The sequence below is a fragment of the Rhipicephalus microplus genome, chromosome 3 (genome assembly GCF_043290135.1).
Source record: "Rhipicephalus microplus isolate Deutch F79 chromosome 3, USDA_Rmic, whole genome shotgun sequence".
NCBI lineage: Eukaryota > Metazoa > Arthropoda > Arachnida > Ixodida > Ixodidae > Rhipicephalus > Rhipicephalus microplus.
In genome coordinates, this window is record NC_134702.1 from 27,238,263 (window position 1) to 27,255,323 (window position 17,061).

Consider the following 17,061-nt stretch of genomic DNA (forward strand, 5'->3'; position numbering starts at 1 on the left):
ACAAATCTTGTTCGTTTCATTGTTCTCATAACGGCAGAACGAGACGACTACCGTAAGTCTACTGTGGGCGACATTGGTCGTACTTGTTCGCGAAGATACATTATTAATCTCGCGGTGCGCGAAGTGGCCACTGCGAAGCAGAGCTGGAGCAGAGGAGCAGCGATTGCGTTGCCTCCGGAGTGAGACACTGTGTCTCAGAGGCTGCGGTTTCTGTGGTGTAACGAGGCTGATAGTGGTAGCTAGCAGAATCCGTAGATGGTGCGTTTGTCGCCCGTTCTTGAAAATACCATTTTGTACGTGTTGCGGTTGTTGCCTCATCGCTGCTATAGAAAACTAACTTAATTATTTGCTACAAATAAGTGAGTGTACTGCTTCCGAGAAAAAAAAATTTTATTGTAAAGGTGAAAAATGCAATAGCAACAAATTTTAATGACATACGAAGTGAGGCTGGCAGCCAACTCCTTTGGATCAGATCTCGCGCAACTTTACGAAGCACTAGTGTTAGTGAGTTCATCTGCTCCAGAAACACTTTTGGCAGTCTTTTCGCTTTGAGAGCATAAGACGTGGCCGCACGCTGATGGTCAAATCAAAGTAACTGTTACTGCTCGAGCAAATAATTCTCTCCCCCCCCTCGAGTCTTTTTATGCTCGTTAAAGACGGCCGGGGAATTTTTTTCTGCTTGAGCATTCGATGGTCGGTCTAACTGGTGATCTTCTAGCATGGGTCCTGCGTGCGATGCAGGTGGGCTGGCTCGTTTGATCTCTGCTTCAGCCGCATTCGTCGCCCCCGCTCGCTCGTCATTTATTCATGGGTAGAATGTACGATGCGCTGGGGGATTATGTCAACCTGTATTTTATATGGGACATGACGGCGACCGCGAAAACCCCGTAGAGATTGACCATAGAATTGCTATAGCAATAAAATAAAAGTGACAGATTTTTCAGAGCTGTTTGCACCATTTTACCTGCGGTGCTGCGACCTTCGTCTGCCACGGTGGTGCAGCGGTGAACGCTGCTGGCTGCTGACCCAATGGTCTCGGATTCAATCCAAGCTGCGGCGGTAGCATTTCGATGGATTTACAACGCTAGAGGCCTCATATCTGCTGTATATGCTCCCTCACCTGCGATACAGTAGTGGTGCAGGCTCTTCTCACATTCTGTATATGCTCTCTCCAGTAGCACATACATGAACACAAAGAAGCCTGTGTGCAACACCAGACGGTTGAAATTTCCAGAGCTCTCCACTACCGAGTCTCTCATCGTAGTTTTGGGACAACATAAAACCACACTATTGTGCGACCTACACCTCTTCCATCTTTCTTCCTTTTCTGTGAAATGCGATAAATAAAATTTTCTGAAGCGGTATCAGATCTTGCAAGAAGAATATTGGGGCATGAAGCGTGCGGTATTTTTGGGGACTACATGAAGCCGTTGCCTGTGTCGCATTAAGTAGATTTTTTACTTTAATGCATATGGTTTGTAGTTCAGGTTTACTTTTTTGTTCGTTTTTATGCGCCAGCCTGAGTTGACCTGTGAAAGGCAAGTCGATTCAGTTAGTGCTGAACGTAGCGTTCGGTTTCGTACCAACATAACTCTGGGCAACGCCGAGGTTTCTCTGCGAGCCCAGACTTGATTTATTCACGCCGATCACAACTGTGAGTTGCATCTACATTTGTTCAACCCCTTTCCGTGATTCAGATTATATGTGTGCTGTACGTGCTATATGTGAACTTGGACAATGACATCCGCAGGCAGAGGGGGTCTACATCGCATATTGTAGTATGTAGTATTGTTGTCTACTGTGGCTAAAATGTTATCCGTGTTTTGTGGCTACTGTAAATGAATATTGTCAGTACTGCATGTGGCTGGGGCCACGTACAGCAAATCTGGCACATGTTCTGTAGGGGTAGTGTATAAGACTCCACAAGGTGTTATGTACTGTAACACGAGTGGCACGTGTCATATCAGCGCGACAGGCGGACAGTGTAAACATTCGTGGGGCCATAACTGCCCCACTCGTACCGTATGTTCACTTGTTAACAATGGTGCACTTATCGGAGAATAGTCCAGGCTAACACAGAATAGGTACTTTCGCCAACGTGTCGCTTCGTGCAAACCGTAAAAAAAATAACGCGCGGTAACTCATGCATTTTCCCAAGAGAACTAGAAGGCAAAAAGGTCGTTTACTTCCTTCTAGGTCATCCACATTTTCCCCTCCGTATGCTTTCTGCTCTCAACGCGACCTTGCACTGCCTCCGAGATCGGAGTCATTGATTGATGATAGATTTTAGTGATATGTGGAGTCTAACGTCCCAAAACCACTATATGATTATGAGAAACGCCGTATTGGAGGGCTCCGGACATTTCAACCACCTGGGGTTTCATTAACGTTCCCCACGGGCCTACAGCATTTTCACCTCCATCGAAAACGCAGCCGGAATTTGATCCCGCGACCTGTGGGTCAGACCGCCGTGGTGGGACTAGATCGCAGTCATTTTAACTTTCTGCGCATCGCCATAGTATACATGGCCTCCGTGATAGGCACACCCCTGACAAAGTGACCATGCCATGCGACGACGTCATCATGTGACGTTACTGCAAATCATGGTGACTGTGGCGTTATGATGACGTCATGTGGTGATATCACATAATTTTTTGCATCACTCGTGCTGACGCTGATGGTCACTTATATTTCGCCTTAGATGAAGAATCCACGTTTTTAGCCTTGAAAAGAACAAAGCTATCCAAATGCTTGAAACTATGTTGTGACATCGAGTCTGGCTAAAAGACACTTCAGCTACAAAGCTATTTTGCCAGTTCGCGCGTCTTGCACCGTGTCTCTACCTGTCGGCCTCAACCTTGACCCTGAATCACAAAAAGCAGCTAACTAAAAAATTGTGTGAAGCATGAATTTTTGAAGTAGGAACTTATGACGAACATTAGCAATTTCAGCGCCACCGCGCACCAATGCGCCAGATTTGAATGGTGAACGTTTAGTTGCGGAAGCTTGACGTCCGTTCGTCGGCGCCGTCTCAGTGCTCGTAGGCCTGTGTGGTGGGCCGCCTCTTGGTCACTGCGCCGGAAACTGGTCGCTGTTGGAGCTCGAACGATGGCAGGCGTATCTGCGCAAACGACGCTATGGTAGTACCGTATGGGACAATACTGTGTCATCTACATCAGTTCAATCATCCACGTGGTAGTTTGCTTTAAGGAGGAAGTTCAACCAAAGTGAAATGCCACCGAGAACTTGCGCTAGCGTTGGCAGAATCACAGGCGTGCATCAGGTTCTCCATTAGGAGGCTTTTCACCGTTCCAGCCCCCCCCCCCCCCGCCCCCTTCATCTCTACTGAGTCAGTCCAAAAGAAAACAGTTCTTGGTAATGGGGATAAACACGACAATCGCGCGATGACGTCGTTGGCACAGTGGGTCCTCGGCGTTCCTAGGGCAGTAATTGGAAGCAAGCAATGCAACATAAATGTTCCTCGGTCGCCATTGTCGTCAAAAGCCTTAATGACCATAACACTGTGCAATAAAAAATTACTCCATCTCCTGCTCTAGGGAACCACGTGCAGATTCGAAGTAGCGAGCGCTAACGCTTTTATGCTGGCGCTCATCGCAGCGTTGCACAGGAGGAAAACCTGGGGAGGCGCAAAGCACCGCAATAGGGGTGTAAACGCCGCTGGAAGTGATGCCTAAAGGAGAAAGAGGGGGAGCGAGCGCAGGCTAATCCTATGATACAGACGCTGCCTGCGTTGTTGTAGCGAGGCGATAGAGGGAGGAGCGAAGGAGAGGTGAGAGAGCGGGAGGGGGCGCGCATGCTCAGTAAGGGTGGTCACGCCGCACACCGGATTAAACCCCGCTCTGAGGCGCTTCGCATCTAAATGATTGTACAGCTCTGACTCTGTAAGGAAATAATGCTGCATATGCACCTTTCTTTTGTAATTAGGAGGGGGGGGAGGCATGCCGGCACCCTGTTCACGAGTGGTAATAAATGTTGGCAGGTGGTTCCACCTAATTTTGAAAGACCTACGGCACGCAGAAAATCACCGACGTAAACTACCTGTTGTGCGTCCGTCTGCCGATCCCGTTCCAACGCTTCACCCAGCAGTGGTGGAGGGACCAGCGGGATTACCGGCCGGCGGTGTAGGCTGTTGCGAACAGTCTCGCGCAGCCAGGACACGCAGTTCGAAGCGCTATACGAGGCCGTTGTGGGCGGTGGCTTAACCTGGACCCAGTGGTAGTACGTTCTGCAAGACGTCGAACAGAGAGCGCGCTTCGGAGATCAGTTGACGCCGAAATTTCAACTCTCTGCTTATTGTTATGCCTCAGAAACGGTGTTTTTTAGGTCCCCGGTAGTCTTGTCCTACAACAAAACTATACGGCATCACCAGACATGGCTAAACGCAGAATAGCAAACATTTATGACGAGCCTTCGGATGCTTACATCCCGAGTGAGATGTGCCGGTCAGCGACTCTTCTGGCCTGGGATGACGCTGACGTTTAATGAAGCTGTACTTAATACTGCTCTAAAACAAAGCACCAGTCCGTGTTACACGAGGGTATATGATCGCATAAGCATATAAGCTTGCTTATAAAACGTACAACTGTAAAAGGACTTAGAGTGTTTTTTTTTTGCTCAAGGAGGGAAGCGCAACCTTTCACAGTGCCCCTCCAACCCATGTAGGATACTTGCATGCATGCATGCATTACTGTATGTATGTATGTATGTATGTATGTATGTATGTATGTATGTATGTATGTATGTATGTATGTATGTATGTATGTATGTGCGTGTGTGTATGTAGTGCGTATGAATGTACGTAACTGCTAATGACCAAGCAAATTCGTAAAGGGGGTGGTCCCAGCCCGGCCCTTGTGAAAAGTGTGACTCTGATGACTTCTCACGAACCAATTAAGGATGTTCATAGCTGCATACGCCAAGCCACGCACTCACGCGAGAATGCCGATGTGGTAAACGATGCGAATGAGGAGGACCGGAATGGAGGACGAGTAGCCGACCACCCTCCAGCGCACCCGTCTCGTCTCGATGCCGAGGTCTTCGGGCGGATACTGCAGCAGCGAAACTACGAGCGCAGCGTCCGTGGCGAAGGCTCCCACGTGTAACAGCATGTCCAGCAGGTAGACCAACTTCGAGGGCATCACGCTGGAGGGCCGCCTGCGTCTGCGTCAAACAACGCGCAAAAAAAATGCGTGTTAACAATTTACGCGACTATAAAGTCGAAAACATACGTATACACGGATCCAGACCACACAGAACCACGCAAGATCACCACGTTGTACTGCGTGGTTTTCGGTATTCTGTAGTGTGTGTTCACCCACATAAAAGGGGCCCTGTAACACTTTTTGAGGTTGCTTTGGGAACACTTCCTGCCGATGTTCCAGAACAGAGTCAGTTTAGCGTATCTCGCTGCCTGTAATTACAGCTATTTGTAATATTTAGCGTGAAATATCTCGCTCTTCTCTCGGCTAGCGATGCAATAATGCAAAATCATCGCGTCATAAACCAAAATCCGCAGTCATTGGCTGGTTTCAATATCGTGAGATGTATAGTTACCGTGGCCGCCGTGGGATGCCGCGACGTGCGCGCGTGCTCGCTCGCGATCATTGAACAAGTTCGAAGAACAAAGAAAGTAAGGTTAGAAGAGCAAGGAAAGTAGGTTGCCTTGATGTGCGCTTCTTGTACTCATCAAGACACACACACACACACACAAAGAAAGAAGAATTTAGTTAAAAGTCATTACGCGCGCTGATGAGTGGACGTAACCTCTTGCCCACCCACCACCCCACCTCCTCTGTTCCCCCTTCTCGGTGAATTTCTGAGTGCGCACGCTCGCACAAAAGGAGAAAGGAAGCTTTTAAAGCATGCTATGAGTTTCTTTAACTCCACTCGTACTCGACGGATCCTGATAAATCTTGTTGAATAAACCCTGAAAAACGTTGTCCGAGTATTTATCCAATGACCTTCCTATCTCAGTTGATTGCCTCACTAACAAACTGTGGGAAAAAAAATTGCAATCTGTCAAGTACAAGCAGACTTACAGGGATTTGCAAGCTTCAAGCGTGCTCTCTCTCTCTTTTTCATGCAAGTGAGTCCTCACAAAGCTACGCAGGGGGGAGGGGGGGATGACAAAAGGACAAGAAGCTACGTCCGTACCTTTACTTGAAACACGTAGCGCAATGTTACAACTCAGAAGAAACAAAAAGAGACAGAAAGAACGCCAACGCTCAACTGAGTTTTTTTTTTTTTATCTGGAGGGTTTGCAATGTGAAAGCTCTTGGAGTGTATATGGTCAGAACATTTCACTCTCTGCTCGTATCAACGAACAGACGACGCATCAAAGCCGATCGCAGCCGTGATATCAGAGAGCCAGAAACAAACATGTTGATCTTAACGTAAAGGCATAGAAAAAAAGCACAAAAAAAACTAAACCTGCGTGCAGCTCGAAGAAATAATTGGCAGGTACTTTCATCGCAGAGTAATCTAAAGCACGTCTAGATTCAACAGTTGGAATTCAACATTTAAACAGCACACCACTGAACATTTGGAAACTACGTCCGTATATTGGTGTACGTCGCGACCTAAAGCTATTTCTTTTTTCGAACACGTAGCTGGTCTTCAGTAACATTCTAGCGCCAAAGAGCTTGGCGCCGGCACGTGGCGGCAGCTCGCGGCGGCCGCGGTAACTATGTAGCCCACGATGCCCAAAGTCAATGGCCGTAAACCAAACCTGTCAAAAGATAAATTGAGCTCATGGCATCAAGGTCTGAGGAAAGAGCGAGTAATTTCCAGCTGACTTCGAAACTTCTCTGCCGCGTACTGTGCTAAAATGTTTGGCTCACACGTTCTCAGTAGCCTTGTCTATTGATCGGCAACATTTTCTGACATTTTATAAAAGTGTTACAAGCGCCCTTGACGTACACCTAACGCATACGATCGAATCTTCTGTAATATCCATTTCAACTCGTGCAAATGTGGCCGTCGCGGCTAATGTCTAACCGGCTACTTCAATATTCTGCGGCTCAAGGCTGTATAACCATCGTCACCATAAGACATTGCGGAGAGTTGCAATACGACTGACCCCAGGAACAGTGTGTGAAAGACGAAGATGGCCATGGAGACCACGACGCCGCCGATGTGGCTCTTGGGCTTGACGCCGTAGTACGTGTCCAGCACCAGGTCGTAGGCGCACAGCGCCATCCCCGCAAAGTGGTACGCCTCCTCAGCCGCCACGGCCGCTGTGTCCCATGGCCGAGAATGCGAGGTGCTCTGCGACACGCTCATTCGTTAAATCTCCACCGATTAAAAGAAACGCATAGCTGATGTGGTCGGTGCGCTCTGCAGGTTCGCGCTAAACAGCTCAGTTCATCGCGCTAAACAGCTCAGTTCATATAGCCAATTGTTTTGAAATGAGAGCGCGCTACTTAGATGCGGACAGAAAGACAGGGAGAAGTAGTGCGCTTTCATTTCAAAACAATCATGTATCGCCAACTCGCCCAATCAACCAGATCGACATATAGTCAACGTTTTCTATATGCATTCTCACCACTGCTGAGGATTCGCATTTTGAGAAGTCGTCTGAAAAACGGACATTTTGAGACCGGTAACAGCTTCGTTTTTAGTGTAACGACCCCAGCCGGCTATGCCAATTTATTTGAACACTTACCATTTTTTTTTCTGTTGAGCAGCCTTCACAGGAAGATGTGCTTGCTGTAGTGCGCTTGTTCTTTTAGTTACGTTCCCCAACGAATCGCAGCGACATACCCTCTACGGTTGGTTGGTTGGTTCCTCAACATCTTGGCGCAACCTGCTCAGGGTGACAGGCCACGATTCAGACGACACCTTGCTTGGTAGGGGGGTTGGGGTGGCAAGTATATCGGCCAAAGTGGAGGCGTTAAGACCGTCCGGGTATTCCTTTCCTTTAGCCTGCATAGTCCTTAATTGTTCACTTGCGTTAACCGCTGGCTTCTTCGTCAATCCCCCTCTGTGGGTAGGAGCCTGAAAAGAGGAACAAGCAAGAAAGCCTATAGCAAGCCACAGGAGCGTTTGCGATGGCCATATGGGATTTCCGTGAGACGAAACGAATTGAATGCTAAGCCTACCGAAATTAAGCTTATTCTTCAACAGCATTAGTCTTCTTAGGGGCGAAGCACCTTAGAGTGTGGGTCGTTCCATCCGTTTGTGTGTAGTATGTATGTAGCCTCCTCTAATTTATAAATTGCTCAATATGTTGCATTGTGTGTATATGTCCTGGGAAACAATATCACTAGATGACGTCAGTGGTTTTAGGGGTGAACAGACAGACGAACGAACGAACGGGCGGACCGACAGACAGACAGACGAATGGACGGATGGATGAACAGATGGACAGACAGACGGATGGGCGGACGGAGGGTTCACGGTTTACCGATGAAACCTTCCGAAACTTCGCCCCTCTCATCATCATTCTCTCCGTGGACATGCTGGGAATTTTTTATTAATTCTTCATTTATTCCTATTTTTGCGAAATAAAGTAATGGGTTATTTCAGAACTATTGCTAAACATTTTGAGACTATAAACAAATTCATTTATTAAAAAGGCACCGCTCGTTTCATGGACGATCACCCATAGTGGGTTGCGCCAGGTTAATAAGGGTCAACCAATTAGCCAATCAACCGTCCCCAGTTTCGCTCATTGCGAAATCTGCAAAAACAGCGGAGCTACTGTTCTCTTGCGTTTCCCTTGTGATTTTGTGGAATTTTCTGTGATGATGTGTGAACTTTAGCGGGAGTTTGTGATTACGTTGTATGCACAAGTAGAGATTCACGAAAACCACGAGTGGAAACTCGGCCACACCCACTCCGACTACTTCAGGTCGCATTCACGCTCGAAACACGCTTTTGTATACACGAAGCGACCTGAGAAATGAAAGCAACTGCAAGTTTTAAATCTTAAATGTGAGCCTCAAAAGAGTGATGAAAATCGTATCAGTGATTAGTATGACGCAGTTTACATTTTGATATGTACCACTCTTTTTTTCACTTATGCTTCCGGGCCTGGAAAGTAGTCGAATCTGCGTCCTCGCTTTGTTAATGGTAAGGTAACGACATAAAATTATTATGGCGAAAGCCTTCATGTATCAGCAAACGCGAACATTGACAGTTTGTGCCAACATGAGGGATGAAAAAATCATCGCGCGTCAGATATCGACAGAATTTGACACGTCACATAATGACACTGCCGCCTGTTCAATGGTGGGCTGATCGTGTCACAACGGTGGACATGGGCCACGTTTTTGAAGGAAGTGGCCAGCAGAAGGCAGCTCATTCGATAACGCGCGTTTTGAACGTTAAGTCACGATTTTGCCGCATCTCTCGTAGATAACTTGTTTTCTTTCTTTTTTTTTCTTTTTGCATTGCTGGTGTAGGCGCTGCTGCCATCAGTATCTATAGTTTGTCTGATTTTCTAAGGGCTTAGAAAAACAAAAACAAAAGTTTACAGAAAGTAGACGTGAAAATGCGTAGAAGTTCTATATATAGGCTGCAAACAATTTTACTGCCTGCCTCTATCCTGAGGAAGCACTTCGTAATAAATAAATGGTTCCATTCAACGGACCCGCCGTACAAGTCGCAATGGCGCAGCTACACAATTTTGTGTAATATGTATTGATGCCGTAAAGCATACTTGCGCAATAGTAAAAGCAATTACTAAAGCTGAAGAAAATGCTGACCATTGCTTACATCCCACGAAAAAAGGAGATGAACTGAAAAAATAAATAAAGAAAGAAAGAAAGAAGGGAAAACGAAAGAAAAGAAGGAAAGAAAAGAAGGAAGGAAGGAAGGAAGGAAGGAAGGAAGGAAGGAAGGAAGGAAGGAAGGAAGGAAGGAAGGAAGGAAGGAAGGAAGGAAAATACTCCTGTGCTAGTAGAAGACAAAATGCATTGCCAGCAGTTAATAATCGATTTCTGTTCTGGGGTTATTAGTTATATTGAGCTTAGCTTGCACTATTAGGAAAGGTTGAAGGAAGCGTTTTTTTTTTTCACTTTTTTTTGCTGCCTGTACGAGCAGCATCAGCTAATGAGGGAAGAAGCGAAACTTTCTGCTTTTTAGTATGGTGGTTAATAATTTTTGTTCTCAAGGTAGCACAGTAGCGGACGTTTCTGGGGGGCGGGGGGGGGTGTTATGTTGTAAGAAGAAAAAGAAAAGAAGAGTGAGCCCCGTAACTGTCTGCTTCAGGGAGCGACACCTCAACAGTAGCTCACAAGGGGTGGGGGTGAGGAGGGATTAAAATAAAGGTGTAGGAATAAAGGTGTAGAGAGAAAGAAAGAGAGATGAAGTGAAGCGTGAGAGCGACGACATATCGAGGGGATAATAGAGATATAGAAAAGATGGGAACACGGTCACAGGAGTCCGAGGACGGGGCACGACTTGTGAGAGCTCTTGTCGGCGTCAGGAGATGGCGTAGAGCAAGTCCAGTCGGTAAGAGCTACACTGTCGTCGGAGGTCGGCGTCAGGAGATGACGTAGGGTGAGCCCAGTCGGCCAGAGCTACGCTGGCGTCGGAGATCGCGAGCGCACAACCGGTCGGCACGGAATCCAGCGAGCGAGTGGTTTCTGGGAAAGAACGTGCACTCTTCAGGTGTGTAAGGCATAGAAGTGGCGATCACAAAGCACCAGAAGCGGACCCACAGTGCCGGATGTAAATCATGCGCCGTCTCGTCAAGTTAGTGATCCTCTTCTATACGCGATGCAAGAAGAGAAGTAGGCGGAAAGCGAAGAAGCAGATGAAGAATTTAATCGTAAAATAAGACATTTCTATCGATCGCTTCTGATAACACAATGCTCGATGTGTGTTCAATTACTGGCTAATTCAGTTGAATGAGACTTGATTGATGAAGTAGAAGTTAACTAGACATAAAAAATGCAATCATTCATGAACGTTACATACACGTCACATTGACAAGTTCAGTTTATGCTTCAGTTTCAGTTTCAGTTTTATGCTTCGCTTTAAAACGCTCCCCTCAGTTCGCTGCGTCAGGAATGAGAAAAAAAAAAGAAAAAAAATGGTGGCTGTTCACGCGTGTTGTGAGAATCGATTCCACGCGAAGCAGTCAGTGAGTAGTCGGCGTGTTTGTGTAAATGTAGTTGTTGCGTGGTTATCGCGGGGTTAGGTGAGTCGACACACAGACCTTACACAGAAGGAAGGTCATTGCCCCCGTCATCAGCGTGTCAAGGTATATATCAGGATATATACATCAGCGGCACAATTGAGACAACACAGCGCTGCCTTTCGGTTTGATGGCTATAAGACCCTCGCGTTCTGTGCACATATACCGCTGCACCAGCTTTACATCTCCTTACAGTTATGGCAGTATGTGCCTGAAAAGAAAATGCGTGCAGCGTGCGGAAGCTCATCGCGAACAGCACATCTTCAGGCAGGCGCTGAAGAGACGTGCTCTGGCTGCCGCTGTTAAACGTCCCGAAGAAGGAACGGTGCCGAAGGAACCTTACGACTACGTTGCACTTTTCCTTAAAGACAGCTGGGCAATGTCGCTTTTAGTGCCTGTTTAATATAACTATACTTTTCTGGTGGGCGAGGGAAAGGGAGAGTGGGGTTTGCTCGCTTGCTCGGGCCACTAGCACGAGAGCTATTCATGTGATGGAGTGCAAAAAAAAAAAAAACAGACACAACCCAGTTGCCCTGATTGAGGCCATTGATTATCCAGGGAAAGCCAGTGTCCTATAATGCCCCGGACTCGTATCTGTGTCACCTTTTCGCTCTTTTTTTGTTCGTTTGTGTGCATTACACGTTGGTTGATCAGCACCACGTGTGCCTATATATTGCCTCCATTTCCTTCCGCTTCATCTCCGCCCCTCCCCCTTCCCCCAGGCTCGGCTCTCTGTTCCTGTCTCCCTACGCCACCGATTTCTGTTCTTTCGTCCGCCATCCTTATATCGCAAGGAGTGTGCATTAGGGTGAGTACACTTCAACCCGGTACAGTTAGGGGCGATAACGAAAGCCCTTTCGGTAGATCTATGTGGCAGCCGACGAGTCATTGGTCATTCCCGAGACCTCGGAGGCGTTTCAGCTTATCTCTCCCGTTGTGGCGTCCCCTTTCTCGCCTCTTCAGTCTATTCTGTGGTCCTTCCTTTCCAAGGGCAAAGACTCGCTGTTTCACAGCGTAAAGCGACGGCACCATTGAACCGTAATATGTGCCGTAGAATAAATGTTCCTTTTAGTGATTAGGCTAGGAGGAGAGGGAATGGGGAGGGGCACACACATATAGTACTTTTGTAAACTTCACTAGAATACCTGAAGTGGACAAACACACTATAAAAATCCGAAGATTGAGTAATCCCTCCAGGTTGTTCACGAGAGTGTTTCAGATGTATCACTGACGCTTTATTTCTGTTTTATAGTGGTGCAAACATCACTAAATCACGCTTTCAAATTTCGTATTGAGCGCAGTTTATAGCGTTGTTATTGCTCTTTTTTGCCGAAACGGATATTTACCAAGCCGCTGGTACCGTAGAAGCTTATCGGCCCACTGTTGCCCATGCGATGAAGTCAAGTGCCACATACTGACATCATCTTCAGGAGTGCCCCAAGGATCCGTGCTAGAGCCTTACTCATCTTATTGTGCATTAACGACCTACCAGGCGTAGTTTACACTAAAATTTGTCTTTAGGCTGATGATTCTGTCCTGTATCACGTAATCCATTCACCGGACGATGATCATACACTTAACGCTTCATTCTTAAACTTTTGTACTTGGTTTAATTAATTTAATTAAACATTAATTTCCAAAAAACTGCTGTCATGTGTTTTAGCAGGCAGAAAACCCCATCAACGTTCAATTATTCGTTCAACAACTACGTCGTACAGCGAGTCCCGCAATACAAATATCTTGGCCTCCTTTCCACCACCAACTTATCATGGTCTCAACACATCGACACAACTTGCAACAAAGCTTTAAAAAACTCGGATATCTGAACCGTTCACTGCGTTTAGCCCCAAAAGAAAGAAAGTTGTTAACATATAAAACTCTCGTAAGGCCAATACTTGATTATGGTGCCACTGTATGGTACCCATACAGAATCGGTGACATAAAACGCATTGAATCCATCCTGATCGTTTCATATGTAGACGCTATGACTGCAATTTCTCACCGACATCCCACGTAACACACCTAGGTTTAACTTCACTTTCCAAAAGAGGCGGCATCGAGTCGCTCTCTCTTTTCCACTTCTTTCTTTTTTAATTCGCCACAATATTCATCGCACAACAACTACATAACGCCTGCAAAAACAACATTCACCAGAAACAGCCATACACTCACCGTATCTGTGTTTCATCATCGCCCAGACTTCATCAAATACAGTTTTTTTTCCGATGTATTGAAATGTGGAATACCATACCAGGTTACATTCGCTCATCTAAAAAAAAAAGAATTTTTGAAGGCACTTTAATACGTTTTCTAGCTTTGCAAATTTGTGTAATTATGTTTATAGCATTTTTTGTAATTATTTGATCTGTCATTGTTTTTGAATATTTTAAGTATTCTCAGTTTTTTCTTGTATTTTTGCTGCTCTGTACCCACTCCTACGATAGCCCTGTAACCGAGCTGCAGTATGTCAAAATAAATAAATAAATAAATCATGTGACGTCATAGTGATGCTAGGGAGGTCACAATGACGTCACAAACATCGGAGATCTGTGATGTTAAAGGGTGATGTCAATACATGATGACGGTTTCGTGCATCGCTCATGTTGACGCCGACAATATTAGTATTTGATGAGGCATCTAAGGATTTTACTTGAAATGCGCACTCTAACACTTCTTTAAGTAAACACCGAATTACTTCATTATGGTAGCGCAGTTGTAGCCATTTGCTGCATGCTTCAAGGGCTTTCTGTAGCCTTTCGTATCAGCGAAGATGATGCAAACCCCGCCCCACACACACACAAAAAGGGGGGGGGGGGAGGGCATACTCTCTGTAACACAGTGTGCGAAAGGCAAGCCTGCCAGCAACTTCATCGTTGCAAATCTTGACGCCCCGCACCGAGCGTTATACAATGCGATCGTGGTGTTGGATCAAGAAAAAAAGGTGAAACTAAACTGCGCAGCATTTGATCTTTCATAAAGGCCCGAGAGATTTTTTCAAGGATGAAAATTAGAACTTGAGAGGCGCATTTAACGTGCGAATGGCTAGATTACCATCATCACTGAGTCGAATGTGCTGGTGCATCACTTATAAATCAGAGATTACAAGTTCCTTTTTGTGTGCGTTTTCGGAGTCATTTCTTTTTTTGGAAATAGTGCGCATGAATAAGAGGATAAACAGTCCCAAGAAGCATTTCATAAGGTTTCGGATCTCAACGGTAGCAGCAATCTCTAAACGAAGGTTTGCGAGAAAAAAATTGCTACCCTGTTGACGGCAGGTTCGTTTCGCAAGCGATCCATGATGTCTTGAGATAAAAAGCACGCCACTATGTGCCTATAGTACCGTAAAATTCTTCGTCCCATCCTCCACTATTTTTTTTTAAATGTTGCTTGGTTTTTCGCTTGATTTTTTTTTGCATACCGTGCAGAACACTTTTGCACTTATTACAATAGTCTGATTCGTTCATGCAGTCGGTTAACGTTGCCAGGACCTCTGAGAATACCCCTCTTGTTCAAGCTCAATAACTGGCTCCTCTTTAGTTCGTATGCTATTCTTCAACCACGCACAGTGGAGTAACGCGAGTCAAAGCACATCTGTTCGTTGAGCAGATTCGATGACCTTTAGTTACGCAATATGCTCGAGAGAAGGGCTGATTTTTTTTTAACGTATATGAAGTTTTATCATGGCATATCGGCGTGAGACGAACTGCTGTGCAATGAATGTTGAATGTAAAAAAAAAGCCATATCTAAGAAGTTAATGATCATTAAGAGTGGGAGAAGCTCCGCGGGGGTCATTCTGGTAACCGTTAATTTCCCGTACAATGCCCACTCGAACATGCAAACGAGTGACAACACTATACAGTATATACGATGTCCTTTTATTGGTCCTCTATGGTACTAAAGTGCGGACTTCGTTTTCACTACATTAAGACTGCCTTATGATCAGTGAAATAAAGAGCCAAGCCTACGTCTGGGTGATCTCGTTATATCACCCTCTTAACTTGGGGCAAACGAAAATTATTGATTGATATGTGGAGTTTCACTTGTCAAAACCACTATATATGATTATAAGAAATGCCGTAGTGGAAAGTTCGGGAAATTTCGACCACCTGGGGTTCTTTAACCTGCACTCAAATCTGAGCAGACAGGTCTGCAGCATTTCCGCCTCTATCTAAAATGCAGCCGCTGCAACCGGGGTTTGGTCTTGCAGAATAAAATGTCAGCCATATACTTTTGCTGTGCGCTAAATACGCGAATGAAAGTGAAAAATTAAGGAACAAATCAGGAAGCTTGGACAGACGGCCCCTCACATTAAAGAAATTCCTCGAACCATGGCTTGCGATGCATCTTCACAAAAAGGCGAACATCTTCCTGACAGACATTTTAGTGGAGGCCAGGCTGGATAAGCGCCTGTGATAGACAGCCAGGGATTCATATATATGAAGTGTGTAAGTGCATATACTGACAGTAGAAAAGGGAGGTGTGCGTGTGAACAGTTTATGACAGTGTGCACAGCTGCAAGTAAACTGTGCATTGGCATATTTCAACTGGTTTCAGTGTTCTATTGTGTTTTTTTTCGGATTCTTCATTTTTGGGTACCGTTCATATTATTCTTTTTTCTTTCGCTGCAGAACTTAGTGATATGGCGTAGTCGAGTCAATATGGACCTCAACCTCTCCACAGCAAAATAGTTAGAACAGAAGAGAACAGATCCCGTGACCTGCAGGTCAGCAGCCGACTACCTTGGCCACTAGACCACCGTGGCGGGGCTTCCCGCGATACTTTTGATGCATGCGAAGCGTATACTTAAGTCATAGCGTGTTTCATCTCGAAAAATCATCCGATAATGAGGCATGGCATACTGCACGCAAGGAGGTTGCACGCGAACCTGACTGTCACATCTCGGTAGCATCCTTACTTTTAAATGCGAAACATTTCTTCCGCCAAGCATTGTCGGCAGCTGCGTGCGCATTCAGTCATGGCCGAGTGTCATGGCTAAGAACGACGCTGGGTTCGGGCGCGCGAGCTTTCTAGAAAACTGGTAGTAGAACAGGAAAACAAGACAAATAACAGGATTTTTTTTTAAAAATAAAGAGCACTTTATAGTCTCTTATATCTAAGTCTGGTTTGTCCCGAAGGACAAAAAAAGAAGAAAAGAAATGAACGCGCATGCGCAAGTACTGCTCGCGGAAACTGGTGAGACAAAGCAGTTCGCACAACGAACTCCCCTTAACTCTCGCTGGCTTCGAATTGTTTTCTGCGCCCTGTGAACCTTGTGCCCTTTTGTGAATGGCAGCATAACGGTAGCTGGAACCACTAAAGAAAGCCATCACGTTCCTGCGGAACTGAACGAGAACTTCAAGCTTGAAGTAGTGGTAAACATCGCAGAATCTCTCGAGGTCGTCGGTTGTTAGCGTTGTGTTTTTAAGACAGGTCTCGCTTTTCGCCGGCTGTTTCCGCGAGTCGCGAGACAAAGCTACCCGTCAAGACCACGGTCCTGTTCTGACCGACTTCCGGGGATCTGCTGCTTGGTCATCAGTTCGATTTGTTTGCTCCCTGTGTGCCTGGTAAGGAACGTCATTTTATTTTATTTTTTACATGGAGTAACCTTGGACCAACTGACTGCTTACCAAAGTTCTTTTAATGTTCGGCTCCGCTCGTGCTCGTTCGAGCAGCGATAAGACGGCGGCAGCCCTTCCGCGTCACTTTGTCTTGGCGTCTAGTATACACGTTTGTTCCGTTGTAGAAATAGTGTTTGTATCACAGTTTCGGTACCCTGTGTACAAACAGGTCGCTTTCAGCTGGGAGAACACGGAGACGTTTGTGTTTCTACTGCATGTGCAAACGTGGTCAGCACGGTTGCAGTAATTAATTTCTGCGAGCAGTCAAGGTGATTGAG

The 17,061-nt window shown here is 46.0% G+C and overlaps 1 protein-coding gene across 1 annotated transcript; it reads right to left on the reverse strand.

Annotated features, from left to right (window-relative positions):
• Positions 1-59: 59 nt before the first annotated feature.
• On the reverse strand, positions 60-7,739 carry LOC142803651 (uncharacterized). The gene is made up of 5 exons (XM_075889140.1): positions 7,685-7,739; positions 7,100-7,287; positions 4,954-5,181; positions 4,060-4,246; positions 60-3,121 (listed from the first exon to the last, which is right to left on the reverse strand). Exons 1-5 carry the CDS (start codon positions 7,685-7,687, stop codon positions 3,032-3,034), a joined length of 696 nt encoding a protein of 231 aa, XP_075745255.1. The 5' UTR covers positions 7,688-7,739; the 3' UTR covers positions 60-3,031.
• Between the last annotated feature and the right edge of the window lie 9,322 nt (positions 7,740-17,061).

Coding starts and splice junctions, on each gene's coding strand:
- LOC142803651 (XM_075889140.1), bottom strand. Junction 5,182..7,099: donor TTTCACACACTGTTCCTGGG/GTCAGTCGTATT, acceptor TGTTTGACGCAG/ACGCAGGCGGCCCTCCAGCG. Junction 4,247..4,953: donor TACCACATCGGCATTCTCGC/GTGAGTGCGTGG, acceptor GACGTCTTGCAG/AACGTACTACCACTGGGTCC.